General features: G+C 43.1%; 1 protein-coding gene across 1 annotated transcript in view; it reads right to left on the bottom strand.

The window, feature by feature from the left end:
- adgrv1 (adhesion G protein-coupled receptor V1) overlaps positions 1–21938 on the bottom strand; it is an 84325-nt gene that overhangs the window by 41543 nt on the left and 20844 nt on the right. The window contains exons 16-66 of the mRNA XM_078087618.1: positions 21573–21736; positions 21368–21491; positions 20981–21241; positions 20248–20374; positions 19852–20075; positions 18965–19699; positions 17614–17987; positions 16742–16912; positions 16038–16218; positions 15607–15800; positions 15345–15474; positions 14943–15023; positions 14145–14284; positions 13679–14044; positions 13332–13575; positions 13024–13239; positions 12704–12919; positions 12378–12622; positions 12119–12300; positions 11495–11993; positions 11089–11398; positions 10798–11007; positions 10324–10454; positions 10068–10167; positions 9776–9955; positions 9505–9668; positions 9296–9383; positions 9158–9181; positions 8388–8466; positions 8158–8296; positions 7922–8063; positions 7267–7532; positions 7011–7186; positions 6643–6770; positions 6337–6518; positions 6054–6200; positions 5869–5949; positions 5472–5736; positions 4667–4786; positions 4325–4547; positions 4018–4222; positions 3687–3833; positions 3299–3554; positions 2684–2886; positions 1894–2070; positions 1512–1694; positions 1198–1377; positions 826–990; positions 576–696; positions 303–426; positions 42–180 (exon numbers count right to left, since the gene is read on the bottom strand). Coding sequence (XP_077943744.1) covers positions 42–180; positions 303–426; positions 576–696; positions 826–990; positions 1198–1377; positions 1512–1694; positions 1894–2070; positions 2684–2886; positions 3299–3554; positions 3687–3833; positions 4018–4222; positions 4325–4547; positions 4667–4786; positions 5472–5736; positions 5869–5949; positions 6054–6200; positions 6337–6518; positions 6643–6770; positions 7011–7186; positions 7267–7532; positions 7922–8063; positions 8158–8296; positions 8388–8466; positions 9158–9181; positions 9296–9383; positions 9505–9668; positions 9776–9955; positions 10068–10167; positions 10324–10454; positions 10798–11007; positions 11089–11398; positions 11495–11993; positions 12119–12300; positions 12378–12622; positions 12704–12919; positions 13024–13239; positions 13332–13575; positions 13679–14044; positions 14145–14284; positions 14943–15023; positions 15345–15474; positions 15607–15800; positions 16038–16218; positions 16742–16912; positions 17614–17987; positions 18965–19699; positions 19852–20075; positions 20248–20374; positions 20981–21241; positions 21368–21491; positions 21573–21736 — 9929 coding nt within the window. The remainder of the gene's footprint in view (positions 1–41; positions 181–302; positions 427–575; positions 697–825; positions 991–1197; positions 1378–1511; positions 1695–1893; positions 2071–2683; positions 2887–3298; positions 3555–3686; positions 3834–4017; positions 4223–4324; positions 4548–4666; positions 4787–5471; positions 5737–5868; positions 5950–6053; positions 6201–6336; positions 6519–6642; positions 6771–7010; positions 7187–7266; positions 7533–7921; positions 8064–8157; positions 8297–8387; positions 8467–9157; positions 9182–9295; positions 9384–9504; positions 9669–9775; positions 9956–10067; positions 10168–10323; positions 10455–10797; positions 11008–11088; positions 11399–11494; positions 11994–12118; positions 12301–12377; positions 12623–12703; positions 12920–13023; positions 13240–13331; positions 13576–13678; positions 14045–14144; positions 14285–14942; positions 15024–15344; positions 15475–15606; positions 15801–16037; positions 16219–16741; positions 16913–17613; positions 17988–18964; positions 19700–19851; positions 20076–20247; positions 20375–20980; positions 21242–21367; positions 21492–21572; positions 21737–21938) is intronic.

Genomic DNA, 21938 nt, shown 5'->3' on the forward strand with positions numbered 1-21938 from the left:
TGGATTTTTCTGTGAAGTCTGCTATTTATATTATTCAGTACCTTCAGAATAATTGTGGCAAATGACTGTCCGTCCTTCATAGTGACTGTGCCAGAGATCACTTCAAACTCAGAGACCACAGCCGGAGTGATATTCCAGTACACCTGGACTTCTCCAAACACACCTGGCCCTCGCACCAGTCTGTGGGATACACACACACATATTTAAAAAGATTTTCAGATTATTGATTAATAAGCAGAGGCAATAAAGCAATATCTGGATCATTTTCCCAGGTTAGTTATACAGTTTGATGTTTATCTCACCTAACCACCGCACTACCATTGTAATCTCCCCGAGGCTCCCCAATGAGGATGTTCCCAGAGGACTCTTCTATTCCAATAATCCCCAGGGCAGCTTTGTCTGCCCTGATAGTTATGGTGGCCATGCCTAGAGCAGAAGACAGAGATCATGGTTGGGAAAATGGATGAAGAACATGGATATGATTATTTCATTGATGTAAGACAACTCTAAACGACAAAATTCTCTTCAATGTATGCACAGGCAGGGGGAGGTTGGGTCACATCTTAAACACTGACCTTTTAAGGGGTCAATGATAGCGCCACTCTCAGCAGGAAACAGCTGTACTCTGAAATACTCAGTACCTTCCAGTATTGTGTCAGCGAGGGCTCTAATCATGAACGACTTCATAGATTGTGCCTGGGAGGTAGGAAAAGTATACTAGACTTTAGGAAGCAACGTACTAGACAGCAGGTAAAGAAAAAAGACGAAGTATTATCACATGTCATCATTACAATATGTGGACTATCCAATACTTTTAAACTGTACCTCATTGAAGACAAGAGTTCCATTGAAAGGTGAAAGGTCATCTCTAGCTTTGTCTTCCAGCTGCCACCCCAAAGTCACTGTCCCTTTTCCTCCTGGACTGCGCAGTACTGATAGTGTGGCCAAAGCAGCGGGATCATCCACAAACTGTGGCTCGCTGACAGTAACCTAAAATGAGATTAAGTATGATTATTATTTCTACCCACCCACCCCCTCCCAAAAAAAAAAAGAATACAATTGAAAAGGTTGTTTTAGATTAGTTGAGAATACTGTGATATTAGAGGGATTTGAGAGGATGTCAAGTATGTATGTGAGGTAAGCTTGTTTAACGCCCCAAATCTATGGGTGTTCCAAAGTAAAGTCATTCAAAATCACCTCCAGTTCCTGAAATCCAAATTGTCCGAGAGGCGAGTCGTTAGCTGGAATGCTGATATTAACAGAGGTAGCGTCTCCTAGTCGAGCACCACCAATCACACGAAGTAAATTCACTCTGAAGGTCTCCAAAATCTCCACCCGCTCGTCATCCGAGATGGTGATGGCAATTGTAGCAGTTGTCTGAGAATCCGTGAAAGTGAAACACAAGCTAACAACCTGGAATCTCTGTTTTAAAAAACCTGCGGACAGCATCAAATTCTGGCTCGTAAAATTACAGACAGATTGATTTAAAATAAGGACAATTCATCCATTACCTGCCCATCTTGAAAGGTGATGTTCCCAAATGAGGGTCTGAAATCGTCGACATCAGCAGTGCCCGGCAGAGCCTCCCAGTAGAGGACCAGTCTTCCAGTTGTACCAGCAAGGCGAATCACCGACAGATGGAGGACGTTGTCTGGTGGTGGAATCTCAAATGCCAGCACGCTTCCTGTGATATCCTGGACAAAATATTGAGGAATAGTGTTTAATCAAGACTGAATTTTTGTCTGTATTGCATCAGTTGAGAAGTAGTTTCCTGATAAAGCTCAAAACTAGATGTTTGCAAACTGCATCAAAGACAGAAATGATTATATCATTATTTAGACCTCATCTCTATCATGTTCATGTCCAAGTCACTGTCACAGAGATTAAGCTCACCTTGGACATATTGAACTGCAGAATCCCTCGAGGGTCATCATTCTCATGGATGGTGACCTCTGCTACTTCCATACCAGGCCTCTTCACACTGGGTTGCCCTCCCCCCATCGACCCACTAACTAGCTCCACACTGGTGATATTTACAAGAAAACTCTCTGCCAGCTCTGGAACGTCATCCTTAGAAAACGCACACATGCACACGTACACTGAGTAATGCAAACATACATGTTCTCTCTCAATCATAGAAATGTATTATATATATATAATATAATATCCATATGAACTGGTAAGTGAATATTCATGCTGAATGTGGGTGCTAAGTGGCATCGACTACATCTTTCAAAGTTCAAATCCACACAATGCAAATTTGCTTTGCCACTGGAGGCTTTAGTCCAAGAAACCGAGAAAAGAAGGAGACTCATGGGGACTGAAATGTTTTTTCTCAGCCACGACTTTATTTTAAAAGTTCCACACTTCTGGCCATGCAGAGGTTATGCAGATCGACTTTTATACTTTCCCTTCAGGATAAAACGTACAAAGTGGAACTGGAAGAGTGGATCTGCGTAACCAGTCTGAATGGGCGGGAGTGTGGGAGGTGTAAAAGTGCAGAAAAAAATATATTATCCCATTTCTCAGTTTTTTTTAATACTTTCTTTCTTGGTTTTATGTGTTTAGTAGACAAATTAAGTTGGTAGCAAAACATTATTCCTATTCCTGATATATAAATGTATTTCTCAAAAAAAAAAAAAAAAAAACTTTATTAGTCAATTAGTCAGCAACGTCTCCTCACCGGTAGGATTGTGACGGTGACAAGAGCCACTGTAGCACCATTCACCATAATGATGGTGTTATCTTTTGAAATGTAGTCCTGTCCTGGAGAGGCCTGGTTGGAGGGGGGCTTGTACAGAGCCGGCCTGGTCTGGTAATGGATTTCCACTTCACCTGAAGAGCCCTGCTCCCTAACTATAGAGAGTGTCACATTCACTGGAACCCCTGTGAGATGGGGGAATAAATGGTGAAGGAATGCAGCAATAACAACCAAAATCAGGAAGCACCCCATAACATTAGTCAGGTATACTTCTCCGGTACTTGGACTTTTCTGACATTTAGGGGTGGCTTCCAACACAATGGTTAAGGCAAATCTGTATTACTTTACATGCTGGAAATGACTGCAAAACGCCTTTACAGTTAATCTCAGTGTGCTCACTACAAACGCTAATTATGTACGGCAACCATTTCTGTAACAGGGACATATATTTGGGGATATCTTTGAAAATCTTAGAAGTGATTAGAACTTGTTACATTGAATAAGTCTCCTCTGCACTGTGATCCAGTAAAAAAAAATACAATCAATGCAAATCATCACTCATTTATAACTTTCTTGCGACATCAATTGTACACATACTTTGTGGTTCTTGCGTTAGGGTTAACTGGGAGTTAGGATGCCAGCCAATTATCCCGTAGGGAGAACCATTTGGTCGGATGGTGAGCAGAGCCAGTGCCCGTTGCTTGTCAATGACTGCAGCCTGTCGCAGGTCCTGCAACCCCACAGTGGTGACATCTACAAGGGTGATGGTGACACTCTCCCTCAGCTCTGGGACACCATCTGCTATTACAGTCAGCGAGATGTTGGCCACCGACTGTCCCTCTGAAAATATTACCTAGAAATATAAAATTTTTTAACTTGTCTTATGTACTGTCATTTGGCAATTGTCATGTATTTATTGTTATTACTATGTTGTCAATACATACAGTGATGTCTTGTTTATGACAGGAGGGAAAGGTTTGCTCACCACTCCTGACGTGGGGTAAATGTCTGCCAGACTCCCATTGGCGGCCCAGTGAACGGTCAGTCTGCCAAAAGTCCCCCTTTTCCTCTCCATACTGAGAGAAATCTGATTATTTTGCTCCAACTCCTCCACCTCCACAGATAGAGAATTCTGCAGAGTGGTGATGACCGGATATTTACATAATACAATACAATACATAATACAGTAATGCTTAAATATGCCTGATCTTATGATAGGATGTAAGTAAATTGAGGTTTAACAAAATGGCTGCACATAAATGACTTCTTTGTGCAATTTGTGGTAAATCCACATGCTGTCTAAAGTATCTGTTTACCTGAGCAAAGCCGATGACTCCATGGGCATCGTCGTTGGTTGGGACAAAGACAGTCACGTGACCACCAAATCCAATCTCAGCCCCGCCCTTTGGATTCTTCAGACTGACGTGGAAGTACTCTTGCTCCTCAGGGATGTCATCGTCTATAATGTTCACTGCTATTTCTAGCTCGCTGTCACCTGGTGCAAAGTGCAACTCCCCAAAACTGAATGTGACGTGATGAAAGAAAACGCAACACGATTTATTCAATGTACACGATCGGCTTTTCTCGCTTAGATCTGGTGTGTCTGTCAAATAATTTGAGTACCTGGGTATGAAATCAGACTGATTGGAGACAGAAGTGAATTGATAAACAGATGAACTACTCTCCTCAGTAGAAGCCAAGAGGGTCTTGTTGGTGTTGAGGGATGTGACCAGGAGAGAGAAGAAGCTAAAGGCCGGAGGGGCCCTCAGGACCATAACAAGCAGGTTGACATCAGATCTCCAGGAGTAGAGTGACGAGCCATTTCTTCCAGCCAGCAAGACATAAGCTACGAGACAAATATGAAATTAGTTTGTCTGACCAATTGATAAAAGTACAAACTGAATGATCAAAATAAAAAAGCTCCATTTACAAACCAACAACGCATTCTGAGAAATGTGTACTTACTGATGCCAGAAGAAGTGAAGGGGTGAATAGAAGTAAGGCCTGGATGAGGAATAGACTGAGAAAGCTGTGGAAAAGGCTGCCCTGAGCTCCACTGAAACACTACACAGGATGGAGAAGGACCTAGAGAAAGATACAGGAATGCGCTGAAAAAAACATGGATTTATGTTTCCTTTCATGCTAGAATAACATGTTTATGTAAAGTAGGGTCTGGTTTGCCTGACACACCCAAGAATTACAAATTATAACGTCTCAGTTACTCTCTGGCTCTGCTTGGCTCCACACTAAGGTCTTTCCTGTAAACGCACTACAGGTCTGAACCAGGAAAATTCACCACTTTTGCGGACTCAGAGAGATTATGTCTCATCAAAATAAACAGAGCGCAGTATAAATATATGATTAGGCCTACATTGCAAATGTTGCAATCGAACAGACAAGTGAACAAGGCGGTTTTGTGTGAACCTTCTGAAGTATCACTGATTTGTTTGTACTAACTTGACCAACATCCAACCGCTGCAAAATCCACTAGAAAGTACATTTAAGAGTAGAACCACAGAAAATAGTATCTTGTTATTCTAGACACACGACTATCTTCTAAGAATATAGTAGAATTTTAGGTCACTTTAACATGTAATTTCAGCCTTATAGTCTTTTAAAAGTAAAATAACAGACAAACACAACTCTAATTAAATCTACTATATTGTTTGACACATCAATTAGCTGACCCTCAAAAATAAACAACTGACGGAAGTTATTCAAATGAGACACATGAGAAATGAATGACATGTGACGAAGAAAGACGGGACACCTTCAACAGCAGCAAACAGGAGAGTGTTCTCTGCTCTTGTGTTGATTGTCTCCACGTGAATCGCTCTGCCAGCGAGTGGGAGAGGCTGTGCATCCTGAAATCTCCCACTGGTCCACTGAAGCAGGAGGCAGCTGACAGTCTGTCTGTCTATGCACACTAACAGGTAGGGAACAGCCGCACGAGCAAATGGAGTTACACTGAGGATGTCCTCTTCGTTGTTGAGAGTCTGGTGGAGGGCGAAGAAGCCTCCCGTCCGGACAAATATCTGTGGAATGACACAAAACAAATGCAATGGTATCAGGCTTGATTGGCATTTCTCTGATGAGAAGTATTTTCCTGCTTTTAATAATCTTGACATAACTTAAAAAATATTAAAACCAAACAGTTGCACGGTTACCTGGCTTGATGCTATTAGATAATCTCTGCCTTCAGTAGCAAAGTGTTTCACATTAAGAGCTTCAACTCCTAAGGTTTGTTCCTAAAAAAATCAGATTGCCTCAAATTAATGGAAAATGACACAAGAAAACACTAGAGTGTAAAGGTAGCATATGAAGAAGGGTTGATAGTGGAGTCTGTACTTACCAATGTCATATTGAGGTCCATTTGCATCTTGAAGATGCTGAGGTTTGCAGCGGGGTAAAAAGGAGGACCGCCATGTGTAATTGCAATGTAGGTAGAGCCATTCACCGCAAACCCCACACAGGAGCTTGGATCCTGAATCCTAATAGACTGTAATCACCAAAATAGAGAAAGAGTTTAACCCTAACCCGTTAATAAAGTTTCCATTGGATTTCACCCTTGAGAATATGTGTTTACAGTAGGTACATCATATGCTTTTTGATGGACTGTACTGTTGTTAGCCTACCTCTACTGGCACTAAAACCCCCTGCCACCGATAAAGAGTGGCAACAGTGAGGGAGGATCCAGCAACAGGCCTCTTATCCAGCCTCATGGCCAGAGAGGAAGGCCCTTCGGGAAGGGAGCACCAAGAAGAGGTGGGATTGTCCTCAAAGTTCTGGTACACACCCATCACTGGGAGGTGACCCTCTAGAAAAAAATATAAGTTAAGAAAAGTTATTGTGGACATGGCACAATAAATAACAGAAGAAAGGAGGGGGCATTCATGAGTGTTCAGACAGTTGGGGTGACCTAAGACATTTTTTGGTCTCACCAGAGGCAATAGCTGAGTCGGATTGCATCTCCCATTCCACACTGACAGACGACTCCAGACCATTACTGCGAGAAACGGTGAGGAAGACCGCCATGCCACCTTCTTCAGCAATCACCTTTGTGTTAGTTCTGTTCAGAAAACACATATAGAATTAGACAAGACACAGTTTGACGTGAGGTTTCTTCATGTCTCTCTCTCTCTCTCACTCGCTCTCTCCTCTGCGTGTCATGTTGGTTCGGTATGTTATTTTTCTTCAATTTTCATTTCTTAGGGGCGTTTGAATTTGTTATAATAATATTTGAGAACCACTGGTAGAAGTGTTTAGGACATTCCAAGTTTACAATTTGCTAGTACATCTGTAGTGAGACCTGTTAATTGAAGGTCCAATGCGGAACAAGCCCGAAGGTGCTAAGTTCTCCAAGATGGTGATGAGACTTTTGAGTTGGTGCCCCATCCGTGCACCCCCTGTTGGGCTGGACAGGGTCACTGTGAAGGTTTCATTTACTTCAGGCTCAGCATCCAGCACTGCCCGTATCTCCAGCATCTGAAACACAATAGAATAATAATATGTTCTCACATATGTGTTTGAATGCTCTTAGCAACTAAAAATTGACTTTCCTGTACCTTAAATTTGGCTCCATCTTCAAGCACCACAAACCCTTGTGCTGGCATCAAATCGCCCTCTGCTAGACTGCCGTTGGCATCAGTAATGGTAAATTGAACAGTCACAGTGCCAAATGTGCCTTTCTCAGGGTTCCTAACCACGTACAGCGTTGCCACACTCTCACTCAGCCCAGAAACATATGTGGGCTCCCTCAATAAGAAATGCTCGCTGGTGTTAAATGAAATTACACCATGTCCATCGTCACTGGCCAGGATATTTACGGAGGCTACAAGGAAACAGAAAGTTGTAGTTCAGGAAGATAATATCATAGTGACAAAGTTGGAGATTCTATTCTCTACCACCATATTACATAGTTTTCCCTTTTTGTTACATGGCATTGGAACAGGAACCAGAGTAAATGGATAGGTTGCATACAAACTTTTGTATCATTGTGCATCATTTATCATTTATTATTCCATTGTAAAGCATGCCGTTGAATAAGCAACATCACACAGCAAGGTGTTCTCGTGTAGCCTGAGGTGATATAATAACGTAAATTCAATCCAAAGTGGAGTTCTATATAAGTAGAGAACCACTCGGTCTTCTGCGTTTGTATACCACGTCACCTTGTTGTGTACGAGTACCTGTATTGATGTGAGGTTGGATGTGAGGTACCTGTGGTATTGGTTCCCAGCTCCAGCCCAGGCGAGGGCTTGGATAGGATGAGCTTGAATCTCTCAGCTCCTTCTGGAATGGCGTCATCGACGATCTGCACTTCTACAAATTTATGCCTTTCGCCATCTACAAAATGGAGCATCTGTGTGGCACAGGAGAATATCAAGGACCATGTAAGTATGTTCAAGTGAGTCTGGGACTTTTTGAATAATGTTTCAATACTGCGTGTGGCTGACCGTTTCACTGGTGTTGTAGTCTAGTCCCTGTTGAGCTTCTAGGTTCTGAGCATAGAAGAAGACAGAGACATTTCCATATGTCCCCTTGTTCCTGTAAGCCACTAGAGTCAGTACTCCTATTGTTTCGTTCACTTCAAACCTGCAAACCACAACATATTTGCATTATAAAAACATTTGAAGCATGTACAACCCGATATACGGAATTTGTTATTTGTGGATGGCCTTCTTACATAGTGTTTGTCCATTCAATGACTCCTCTAATTCCATCATTAGCAGCAATGCTAACCTCGACCACCAAGCCCTGTGTGTCTGAGGAAATAATTACAGAATTATACAACATAAGCAACCACATGATGAGCCTAATTCTCTCAATAGCATATTGTGACTAGAGGGATAACTGCAGCACAAGCACGGACAAAAGATATGCGAAAGGAAACTGTAGAGAATCTAACGTCCGTCAAGGTACATTTGGGCAAAGCGATGAAGCGTCTCCTGTAAGTCGCTTGGATGGCCGAGCAGCAAAGTCTGTTGGAGGACTGATTTATGATGTCCTGAATAGACTGCTGGCAATCACTTCATGGCTTAGACTGTGGGAGGCCAGCTCCGGGTTTAGTTTGGCGTTCTCTATCTTCACTCATAAGTGTGCAACTCTGCTCCCACCAAATCCCCAGGCTTCCTCAATCATGGAAAGCATCAATCTCCACGTCCAAGCCACATAATGACTGCTGCCAAAAAAGCGGTTGCGTGTTTACTGTTTCCACGCAGATGTACGATAGTATTCCGGGATCCTGCTATTGAGTAGTATTCTGTCCGCTCATCACTTTCTGAAGTTCCTCATTCATAAATTGAACTGTTGTTTATGATTATGCAAAAGTAGTAGCAAACACTACCAAGCTTTTCCATGGTGCACTGTGACGGAAAAACTATTGTTAATACAGCGGTATGGTACATGAAACTACACCCTGTTTTAAGCTTGACAACACATAAATATATAATTTACCTGGCAATTTGCAATACAAAACTTCTATTCATCAAAAATAATGAGAAATTGTAAAGAGGAAAAAAGAGCAGAAATTTCACAAACACAGTCTATAATTTAGTAACAACAGATCAACTCCACGCTTAAATGTATCCATACCTAGTTTGGGAACAGTGGCAAGAGTTGTGATGAGCACTGCTGATGTTATGTTGACCAGGAAGAACTCCTGGAGCTCAGGAATGTTGTCCTAAAGATATTGTGTTTGAATTGAAAGCTTTTAAATTCCAGATACTGCACATACAAATTCACAGCCAGGAAGCAGAGTTTGCGGAAAATAAATGACAGAAAGGAGGAATGCCAAGGCTTACCTCCAGTATGGTGACCGGTATGGCGACAGAAGTTTGTCCATCCTGAAGTATTACGGAACTAGAACCAGAAATGAAGTCTTGTCCCGGTTCAGCGAGAGAACCTTCCACCAACGACATGTCTTGGAGGGAACCTCTTATAACTTCATAGGTGATATTCACTGCTCCTGTACACACACATTTAGAACATAAGTTAGAATATAAATAACAGAATTCATTAAAAGAAACCCATTCATTTTGTAAAAGTGTTGGTGTTCACAATTGGCCAACAAACCTGAGGCTCCAAACTCTCTATTGACGTAGATGTTTATAGTTTGGTCCCGTTCCTCTGTGGTCACCCTGAGGGATGACGGGGCGATGGTGAGCAGCCCGTAGGGTTCGTCGCTGGTGTCCACAGTAAGCACCGCCTCACTACCCTGAACATCTAGCGCAGCATGACCTGTCACCACAACACCTGTGTGGAAATCAGTGTAACGTTAATCTCTGTAATAAATCGGAACCACGCGGCAGTTTGCCGTTTCATGCACTAATATTGACCACAAATATACTAGAAGTTAATGGATTACCAAATGTTTGTATGTTGGACAAGGAAACTTTATATTCATCTTTGTCCTCTGGGGTGGCATCATCAAGAAGCTGCAGGACTATGGTGTCATTTAGTTCTCCCTGTAGGAGACACACCCAAATACATGGTTGCTGCCTGAGACAATAAATTACAGCTGTGTCGATTCAACTCAAAAACAATATGTTGATCCATGCAAAAGTCTGCATTGCTATACTGTGCATGTACAAGATGTTAAATGATCTCCATCTGATATTCACCTCAGCAAAAAAAAGTGTCCCTGAGATTTTGGGGAAGGTTTGGTGTACAAGGGGCCCTTTTACATTCCAGTCAACAGTGATATTACCCAGACCAGGAGCTGTTCTCGTCACCAGCAAGGACAGCCTTTCACCTGTAATATAAAATATAAGTTCGGATGTAGAATTGTAAAGATATACGTTCTTGTGTACTTCTGATGTGTAACTCATGCCCCAAGTTGCCCAAGTTAAAGTCAGGCAGACTACAATCCCTCATGCATAATTAATTCAAGACAACGACAGACAGCCATAGAACACACCTGTTGCTACTCACTGGTGCATTCCCTTACTTTAGCACTCATAAATAGTTAAAATCTCTACTGACAAGGAAAGTGTAAAGAGTTTGGAATGCATAGTATGTGGGTGATAATGTGCTTGAACAAACAGAACAAATATCAAATATAAAGTGCTCGCAAATCATGAGAAATAGCTAACCACCTTTTCTGCTGATGACGGAACGGGAGGCCGGATGAAATCCTACTATTCCAGCCACATAATCGTTTGCCAGTATCACTATGGTTACAGTGTCAGAGTTGGGCAGGATCCGACTTCCTCCCTCCGTATTAACAAGACCAATCATGATGGTCTCATTGTCCTCTGGTACAATATCATCCCTGATTAAAATCTCGATTGTCTTCTTCAGGTCACCTGTAGAAAGATAATCTTTTTTGTCTCTTTTAAAAATTACAAAACAAAATACTATTTTAAATCAGTGAATGATCAACATACCATTAAAGACCAGAATCCCTCCAGTGCCACTGAAGTCAGCATCCGGTGTACCCTTTCCTCCCACAAACCTCCACTCTATGGTGACAATGCCCAGATTTCCTCCTCTCCTCTCTATAACCAGAGGCACCACAACCATTGGCTCTTCTCGAACCTCTAGATAGAGCCCCTCATTAGTGGTGTTGGGACTGAGGCTGTATATCAAAAATACGCCAAATGCATCTCCATTCATCCCTATTGTGACCACAGCTTTATCTGGCAGGCCAATCGAGGGCAGGTTCTTCTGCGCCACTGTCAGATTTATCAGTTCTACCTTAAAACAATACAAGGCAAAACATGTTATTTGCTATACAGTTCAAACTGAATGCATGTAATAGAAATGTAACCATGGATAACACAGGGGTTTTACCTTTAAGATGTGAATGGAGAAGCTCTCATCCATTTCAGGAAATGTATCAGTCAAGATTGGGACTGTGAGGTTGGCAACCCCTGATCCATCTTCCATGAAGGCCCTTTGAGCTGTCACAGGGCTGTAATCACTTCCTGCCACAGCCTGGGTACTAAACAGGACAGCAGCTGCCGTAACGTTTTTTACATATGTCATAACTTGAGCTTGAGGGGTCAGCTGGTCAACCCCTGAAGTCACCCAAGTGCAGGATGGCAAGGTCTCTCGTGATGAGAGACAGAAGGCCTTGCAGGCCTGCTCTCTGAGACAGGCAGCAGCGCATGCCGCCAAAGCGTCACTCTGCCCGGTGATGTTGACTGTCCTCCCAGGGGCAGTGGATGGAACACCTGGTTTTGGGGTGTTATAGTACATTAGTAGATTCTGGCCGTCAGCTTGAGCCAAGCCAACAATGTCCACCTCTGAGGTGCTGTACACGATCTCCAAGCGACCAAAGTGTCCGCCTCTAGAATAAAGACAATGGGGATGATAGAGGAAAGACAGCAGACAGGAAGAGGTGAGTACATAAGAGTACATAAAACAACTTTAAATAATCCCATTATTACCAAGAAAACAATAATATTAAAATACCTCCTGTGGACAGTGATATTGGCTCTATAAACTCCTTGCAGTGGCTCCTGAAAGCGGTAAACAGTCTGTTCAAAGTACACTGTCCCATATGGATTGTCATTGTCAGGCACTATTACATTAACAGATCTATCAACCCCGAGGCTTCCTCCATTACTGGCACCAATAAGCTCCACCATAATTATCTAGAAAAGACAGAAAATGATTAATAAATTGTAACTTAAATTACGTAAAAACATAATTCTCACTGTCAGCTTCTTACCTCAGTGGTTTCAGGTACATCATCTGCTAAAATCTCCACCTGGAGAATCTTCATAGTCTCTCCAGGAGCAAATGTAATCTCTCCCGATGTTGGTCGGATGTCCCCCACTGCTAGTTTACCATTGACAGTGGCCTGCCATTGGACTACCACTGTGCCAATAGTACCAGCATTACGGACTATGGGCAACTTGACCTCCATAGAATTAGACCCTGGTTCCTCTATGGTAACTGGAACAGCTTGGAAGACTTTGTAGAAATAAAATGAAGAACATTTAGAAATAGTCAAAATAAAATAAAGACAACAAATCCTGGATTATGTCTACTAACCAAAGGCACCAAAAGGGTCATCGGAAGGCAGTATGGTGATGATGGCACGCCTGAGCTCCCCTAAGAGAGCTCCACCAGTGGTCTGGTTTATCAGCTCGATGAGAAAAGTCTCCTCCAGCTCAGGGACGATATCATTGATGACATAGACGGGTACCGACTTACTGGACTCCCCCTCTAGGAGGACCACATCAGTGGAGGCTACACTGTAGTCTTCACCTATAGGATTACACACACGTATATGTATATGGACATCGCCTGTCTGCTCAAACACAAATGATAAAGAGAAAGATGTAAATCCGTGCTCCATGCCCAACACTTACTGACTCTGGCGGTCAAAGGCATTGCTCGAAACTTGACGGATACATCAGCGAAAATCCCCCCTACACGTGTAACATTTATTATGGGTCCAACGTAGTGCTCAGCTACACTGACAGCTGAAGCTGACAGCTGGAGGATTCCAAAAGCATCGTCGCTGGCCTCCACTATCACCTGGGCAACAATGTCAGCCCTGAGGCCCAGCGAAGGAGAATTGGAAACTGGAAGGAACAAAAAGAGGAGGTTTCATCAGCTTAGCACGGTATGATGAGTATAGTTATGTCTTATATCTGTGGGGGTGTCGGTATCGTACTGAGCCTCTCCTGCTCTCCTGTGATGAGTTGAACACTGATCAACACCACAAACACCGACTCATCTCTCTCTGGATCCTCATCATCCAGTACTTGGATGGTGATGTTTGCTTCACTCTGATTGGCCAGGAACACAACTGAATCCAAGAGGGGAACAAAGTCCCGCCCCTCAGTTGCTCGGCCCAACCCTGGGGTGCTGTAAGGTTGCGGATCCCCCTCTTTCAGCGTTCCATAAGTCACTCGCACCTAGAGATATTAAAAATGTCATTCTGATATTTCATTATCAAAACCTAAAGAAACTGAGCAACATTTCTATGCTTACTATTAAACCTTCTACAGAAAGACCCACCTGACCCATCAGGCCCCTCTGTCGCAGGATGATGAGGGTGACAGTTGAGTAGGCTTCGGGAAGTCGGACAGACCTCGTTTTATTAGCGAATACAAAAACGCCGTAAGGATCGTCGTTGGCGAGCACAGTCAGAGTGGCAGATGTCTGGACACCCAGACGACCATGGGTGACGTTAACCAGGGAAACGCTGACACTCGAGTCCAACTCAGAGATCTCATCCTGGGCCACATTGATGATGATGTTCTCCGACGTCTGACCTACACCAAAGGTGATGTTCCCAAACCTGCTGAGTAGCTCCCCCTCTGAACTCGGATCAGCCTCCCAGTACACGGTTACGTTTGAGAGGTCACCGAATGCCCGATCCACCTAGGGAGAAAACAAAAAGATAACATAGCATGATGATACACAATATAAACAAACACTTATCTCTTGGCACTTCCTAATTTTGTACTACGAATACACTGACCTGCAGGACAACCGAGCTGCGTCCATCCTCAGGCTCTGTTCCATTCACAGTCAGGGATTCAGGACTGAACTGAAACACTCCATGGGCATCATCAGAAGCAGCAATGGTCACCGTGATGCGGGACGCAGCTCCCAAGCTGGCTACAAACAAAATACTGAATTTAATTTTAAAAATGTATGTGTTGCTTTTAAGTCACCCATTCCAGTATCAGTATGAAAAAAAGGAGAAGAACCCTGTGCGAAGGTCATCTTGTAACCAAACAAGCCAGGGATTTTAACAGAAATGACCCAATAATAATAAACCTTCTTACCATCAAAAAAGAGATTTTATGGTCAACAGAATCAGACTGAAATGGCAGTGTATGTAGGTTGTTCAGAATAGGGGATAACATTCTTCTTAGTAGGAAAACCCTGGGGTCTCTGACGAATATGTCGACCATTTACCCCTGCTGCCTGTGAAAGGCTATTTGTTTTTCCCACATGCCTCTCCTTGGGTACGTTTCACAGGGGTCACAGTACAATGTAAATACCGCCTACAGTTAACACACAGGCATATGCACACACACACCTATGCATGCACTTGACAAATAGCGTTCAGAGGAGAGTATTTTTTTAGTCTCTCCAACCAGCCAAAAATATTATTCTGAAAGAAAGATATTGCTTGTCCACAGAAGCATGTCCCAATGATCCCTTAAAGAACTTTACCTATGTATGCAGCTTGAGTGAGAAATGGTGCGGGTTTGGAGATGAAGGAATAGAGACAAGGGCAGCGCAGGGAAAAAGGAAGGGGTGTACTCACCACAGTGATGAAAGGATGGAAGCAGGAAGTCAGAGTCACTCTCCCCACTACCACTTCCTTCACTACGTAGAAACTGATCCACTGATGGATCACACACGATTAGAATCACACCGAAGGAGTAGAGTGGAGATTGATGGGAGGGAAGGAAGGTAGTCACAGAAGTAGGTGGTTATAGGGAAGCACACAGGACCACAGCACACAAAACAGAAGGCCAGAATAAAGGGTTGGTTCAGTTCTAATTAGGATAAGTAAGTATGTTCCTCTTTGAATAAAACATAGTAAAAAAATGGAATTTTGTTCTACCGCTCAAAACATTGCAAAATGTGACTATTGTTTTTAAACGTTTAAAGTTAACTTATGAAAACAGTTCATGATTCATAATTGCAGGCTAATATTTCTCACCTCCCCCTTCAGTATTGTAGAGCTCCACTCTAAAAATCTTATCCAGCTCAGGGACAGGATTGTCTATGATGGTCACATTGATGAACTTTAACCTCTCCCCTGGAAGAAAGTCCAGCACGCCTTCCGAGTCCTGCCAGAGGAATATCCAGAAAGAATTAACCAGGTTAGCAAGACAAATGTATTCTCTCACCAACTTCTTATTAGTTTACCCATCATTAATGTGTATGCCTGCGTGAGATAAAAGACCCCAGTAGAAACAAACCTCATAGTCTTCAGGGCTGGATGCTGTGAAGGGGGTCGTCCTGTACCCAACCATGACCCTTCCCAAAAGGCCTTGGGCCCTGGCCACCAGCAAATGGATTTGTCCATCTTCCTCGTTGACAGTTATGTGGGCAGGTTCTAATGCCGGAGGGATCAATCCCTCTCCTTGAGGGATGGGTTGAAACTGTAGCAGGCCTGGATTATGGGAAAGGTGGGTGTTTTATAGTAATATAAAGACAAAAGAGGGAACAAGTGAGATGGAAGTGGGACGGCAGACATAGTGGGGGAGGAAAAAGGAAAGAGAGGGAAAATTGTAATTTTATTTAGCTTACCTATCACGTCACATCATCTTATACGTACAGATCTCTTATTGCTAAAACGTGCAATGTTTAAAGAACAACTGTAATCTTTTGGGGGCACGTGAGTGAATACCATAAGGGTGGTCACTTGCTGTGACAGTGACGTTGTTAACGGAGTTTGCTGGGTCGATGCTTGCACCGCTGGTTGGAGTGGAGCCTTGCTTGCCATCACCTGACTCTGCTGACACCAGCGTAATCAGAAAGGACTCTGCCAGCTCTGGGAGATTATCATTCAACACCAACAGGTTCAACACCTAACAGAAAGAATGTGCTATTAGTACAGTGTGCACCTTTGAAGATTTAATCTATATTTCCGAAGGCAACATAAAAGCCTGATTATCCACTGGCACCTGTTAACTGATTCAATTTACCGACAAATAAACCACTAGGTGGGGCTGGTTGTCCATGAACATTATTATTTGGGGTGTGTGTGTGAAATCCTGTTTTCGGCATATAGTATTAATTTGGAATTAGTATGTTAATGTTTGAAAACACTGCACACAATGTACATCGCAATTTTATCTAACCACTGCATAGCTTCACTGGATAACATCAGAGGGTTTTCCCACACTTATCACATTTATACAAGTCCAACCGTTTTTGTCAATCTCACACACACACACACACACACACACACACACACACACACACACACACACACACACACACACACACACACACACACACACACACACACACACACACACACACACACACACACACACACACACACACACACACACACACACACACACACACACACACACACACACACACCTCAGAGCGCTTTCCAGGCATGAAAAGCACAGCTCCAGTGGAATTAACAAAATCCTGATGGGCTGGCGTCTCACTGTCCAGTTGGGTAACACTGTAGTTGACGAAAACCTGGTCCAGAGATCCCCGCGTGCGCTCAATCACACATGAGATAGTGGAACCCTCCTCACTTGTCTGTAAGGACAAACAGAATAAATGTTTTGAACCTGAGGCCAAAATGATAAATTAACTGATTGCTTGAATAAGCTAGTCTTAAACTATGTTAATGAGCCAGTTTAATTCAAGCACATTAATAATTAGATTTGAACAGGAAGCACCTGATAGCCCACATGCCTCTCCATTTATCCACAAAAGATAAAGGATATATAGAAGATCCCCTAGTTCTGATGGAATGCCATCTCGGGCCCTGACACCTGTCGTGCTGATGGCAACGAGGAACTAGATCCCCCGTCTCCAGTGCTGGAACTCCTTATCCACTTCTATAGGAATGCCTTTACTGGCAGACCTTCGGCAGCCCAGCCAGCTGTCGCTCTACCTGAGAGGGGTCAACATGAGAGCCCACGCTTCCAATCAAACTAAAAATTGAGAGCATGCTCCCCCTGCAGCCATGCATGAAGACTGATGAAATATGCAGCAGGACAGGGACTGACAAAAACAATCGGTTTACTTTACTCTTGATTATATGCATAAAAAAAAATGTTACAGTGGTAACGTAAACTAGTACATTCAAAGGATTATTAACTCCTTCAATTACCAGTCTGGTTTACGTTTTAAAAGAAAATTCATTGAATGTAATTTGGTTAATGCAGTCTTCATGAGGGACTTACAGACATTCAATGCATCAAAAACCGGTCCACCAAATATTGTGCACTCACATCAGGAATGCAGGCACCGGTGAATCCAAAAAGCCCATTGGCATTGTCACTTTTCAGGACTCGCAAAGTTGCAGTGGGTCTGGGGAAAGGGAGGCGTGCTCCACCTTGAACTGCTACCAACTGTAAATAGAAAACCTCCTCTCCCTCCTCCTCCTCGTCATCTCTGGCTTCCACAACGAACGACTTCTGCCTCTCGTCCTGCCGGTACCGTAGGAAACCGGAGATGTTACGCAGGTCTGCTTTAGCGGGCTGCGTGTGAAGTTCGTGAATGTGGCTGCGGTTCAGCTTCGTACTGTACAAGCGAACATCCTGGAGAAGACCGGTGAATCGCTGTTCACCCTGTGGATCTGACCCTATAAACACTGACGCAGGTCCTAAAATGAAAGTACACAAAAAAACCAATGGATTATTTTATACAGAAAATGAATATATGGTTTACAACTATTGTAACTATTTGTTCACAGTTGTTTCTTATATCTCGGCAATTGCTTCCAAGCTCAACATTTCTTGCTCATTAATTATTTATTTTCTCTCGTGCCTCCTGTACTGATGAATGCAGTCAATCTGCCATAGTGAGCAGATATAAAGCCCTGACAAAAAAAACGTTCGCTGTGAGTTGGGTTACCGTGGCAGGCAATAACACATGACATGATTGATGATAACATATACATCGACTGTGATTGAAGTTAGCCAACGAACCATTCAAATATGTCTCCTTTGTGAGGTTTGAGTTCAATACAGACTGTGAATATTGTCCCCATTAACGAGAGAGAATTGAAAGAAAAGAAGATGCCGACTGATTCCCTTTAGCCGTAACAATATCCAGCAGTGCTGAAGCTAAAAGGGTCACTCAAGCATAGCAGTTCCAGAAGTCCTAAACAATAAGGAAGTGACTGAGACGTGAGTGTGTGTGTCTGTGTGTGTGTGCATACGTGTGTGTGAGAAAGTGTTTTTGCATTTCGTTTGTAAGAAAGTTAAGTCTTGTTCTCATTCCATACGGGAACAATGACAGACTCTTGAAACCTTCTCCCCACAGTCACTCATACACGCAAGCACACACACACACACACACACACACACACACACACACACACACACACACACACACACACACACACACACACACACACACACACACACACGTTTTAGTTGATATTAGAATTGTGAATGAAAAGGATTATGGCATGAATTAAAAAGAGTAATTTCATCGCAGCTTCACATTCAATTTGGTCAAATTTGTGAAATATCCAATGGGTAACAATTTTCATATATAAGTATAAGTATATATAAGTAGCATGAGACAACCGACATGCAAAAAAATCATGACACCATATGCAGAAGATTAGCTCACCATCAGCGATGCCCTCTCCTTTGATGCTTTTCAATCCTCCAGGAATAGGATTCCCATCCAGGAAGAACTCAATAATCCCATCATCAACAGTAATGATGACATGTAACCAGGAATTATTCTCTACAAATTTCTCAGCAGTGGCCCGGGCCACTTGGGTATTGTTTGATCCTATTACTGTATAATACAGCATCACCATGACATGAGACTCATTGGTCTGAACCTTCACTCCATAATACAGGGTCCCATTCTTGGATCCTTTGCAGACTATGAAGCCGTCAGTGTCCGGTCCGGGCACGAGCCAAGCAGAGAAAGTGAAGTTTCCGACAGCAGCGGGCCCATCTTTGGGAGAGATGTTCCCGTAAGCTCCTGGAAGCCCGGAGAAATACCATGTGTCTGTGGCTGAGTGGTGCCGCTTGGCATGAGGCCTGAGCTCAACCTCGTCTGGGAAGGATGCTAGGAGGAGCAGGTCATCCATCAGAGGAAGGCCCTCTGGGAAGCGTCCAGAAACGATCTCCCAGGCAACACGCACATCGCCAAAAGTACCCTGCTGTCGGAGGATGGTGAAGGAAGTGACATCAGCCATGTCATCCTCTGAGACTACATCTTCAGCTATTTCCTGGTCCAGGTTGTTGTCGGTGATAGAAAATACACCAAATGGGTCGTCATTGAAAGGGATGAGAATGGAGGCAGTCAGAGAAGTCTTGGCTAGTTGACCTCCCTCGCCTGGATAACCACCTTAAAGAAATTATAGAAATAGATCTTAATGGAATTTCATATTATTAAGCTTGTTTTCTTTCCTACACGCTTGTTTCTGTGGGTCACGATCAGGCAACCATGTTGCCAAATCCTGCACAATGAATCTTTCAAATCTGTAAAATATGTTTCACCTGAAATATTAACCAGCCTGAGGACAAAGAACTCATTGAATTCTGGTAGCTTGTCTGAGATGGCCTCGAGGACAATAGGCTTGGTCTCTTCCCCTGTTTTGAAGTTGATGGAGCCAGATGTGTTGGTAAACTCTTGGTTTTCCTCCAGAGGAGTCACTGAGTCATTGGCAAACAGCTGCCAGAAGACCGTAACATTACCAAAGTGCCCCCGAGACCGCAGGATACTGGGACAGTGAAAAGAGAAATTATTTCATTATTGGAATACAGGAGAAAACCGAACAACTTGAGAATGTATTGTATAACTTCTGGGTTTTTCAATGCGTAGAAGACATTTTAAAATGTACATGAGCATGAAGCCAAAAACAACAACACATGAATTGAAGGCCTGTTTCTTACTAAACATTATTGGTCTTGCCCTCTTCCACAGGTTTCTCTATTGCTTCCAGAAAGAAAATCCCGTTGGCATCATCATTGGCCTCAATCACCACAGTAGCTGTGTTTGCTCCATACACAACCACATCCCCTGTGGGCACAATCATATTTTCAAGTTGGATCAGGGCCTGCAAGCACATATTTCAACTTGCTGGACCAAGAGTAACCTGCATGCAAATCTGCTCCTAATTAAACAGGACATTTCAAATGTGTTTTAAGTCCAAGAATGTCTTTGATTGGCTTCTAACATTTCTTTCAACAAAACCTCTAAAAAAAGACCATCCCCTAGCATAAACTCGAGGGCAACCCTTACTCTACTCTACACCATGTTAATCAATAGAATGAGAGAGAGGCTGGTGGAGTGGCCGGTCTTTGTGTCTTAGAAAGTCTTGAGTATGGTAATTAACGTTGCAATTAAGGTCCTGTTGGTGCCCAAAGGTCTTTCATTCCCATCCCTGACACACAATAACGATTTTAGGAGAGCACTTTCTAATGAGAAGCAAATGACTTTTAGGTGTGTTAATCCGTGGAGGCGATGCAAATTATACTGTTTCCAATATCCAAAGCGACCAACATGCGTGAAGATATGGTACCGCCTTATATCACCTGACAAAGCAATGATTCACATAAAATATTCCTATAATACCGAGGACATACCTGTGCTAACCATTTCTTTCAAAGGATCCATTGAACTCACCGGTAGCATTGTAGAGAACAATGTTGAAGGGCTCATCAGTCTCAGGTATGTTGTCATCTTCCACAGCCACAGAGATGTTCTTCATCCATTCACCCACATCATACACCAGCAACGTGTTGTTACTCAGCACGGCGATGTCCCCTGGAGATGCCTCTCTGTATTCTACGCGGTACATCACCGTGGCAACAAAGTCCATCCGCCCTGCCCTCAAGACAGTAAAGTTGGCCACACCCCCTTCCTGAAGCCGCACAACCACAGGTTCTGAGGTGATGCCAAGGTGTGGGGGGGAGGAGGGGGGGTTAAGGGGGGGTGAGGAGGAGTCAATGATTATCTTTCCCAATCTTTAAGAGGATCCTTAATAAACAGTAATCTGAACGACATCCTTACCAGAAAAGTAGATGGGGTCATCATTCTTATTTATCTGTAAATTGGCATGGAGTATGTTTCCCAGTCTTGCACCACCCGTAGCATTTAACAGTGTGATTGTGAAATTCTCCATGTTCTCTGGGATCTTAAAATAAAAAAATTAATCATAATAAATTTAATTCGGTTTTGGACTAAAGATAATTTTAGGTTTATGTTCTAATTTTACCTCATCGGGTATGGAGAAGAGAGTTAAGTTGTTGAGGTATTGCCTTTCCATAAAGGTGATGTTTCCCTGGAGAGGACTGACGTCTCCTGACCGGGCTGGCTCCAAGACCCAGGACACTGACACTTCTCCGAAATTACCCCTGTTCCTCACTACAGGGAACACCGCTGAAGGCCAAACAGAAGAGAAAGATGCATTTAAATATTAAAGCCTTACATAAAGTCATTAACACTGGTGTACTCTTCCCTTGATATATGCCCTGCGTTTGAGGCTATTTGGTATAAAAAAATGATGATAATGTATTTTTCTGCCTCACAGTTTTTTGTTGCAGTTGTCCCATTTGTACCGGGACACTGGCAATACATTAAC

This window comes from Gasterosteus aculeatus, chromosome 13, assembly GCF_964276395.1.
Source record: "Gasterosteus aculeatus chromosome 13, fGasAcu3.hap1.1, whole genome shotgun sequence".
Classification (NCBI taxonomy): Eukaryota; Metazoa; Chordata; class Actinopteri; order Perciformes; family Gasterosteidae; genus Gasterosteus; species Gasterosteus aculeatus.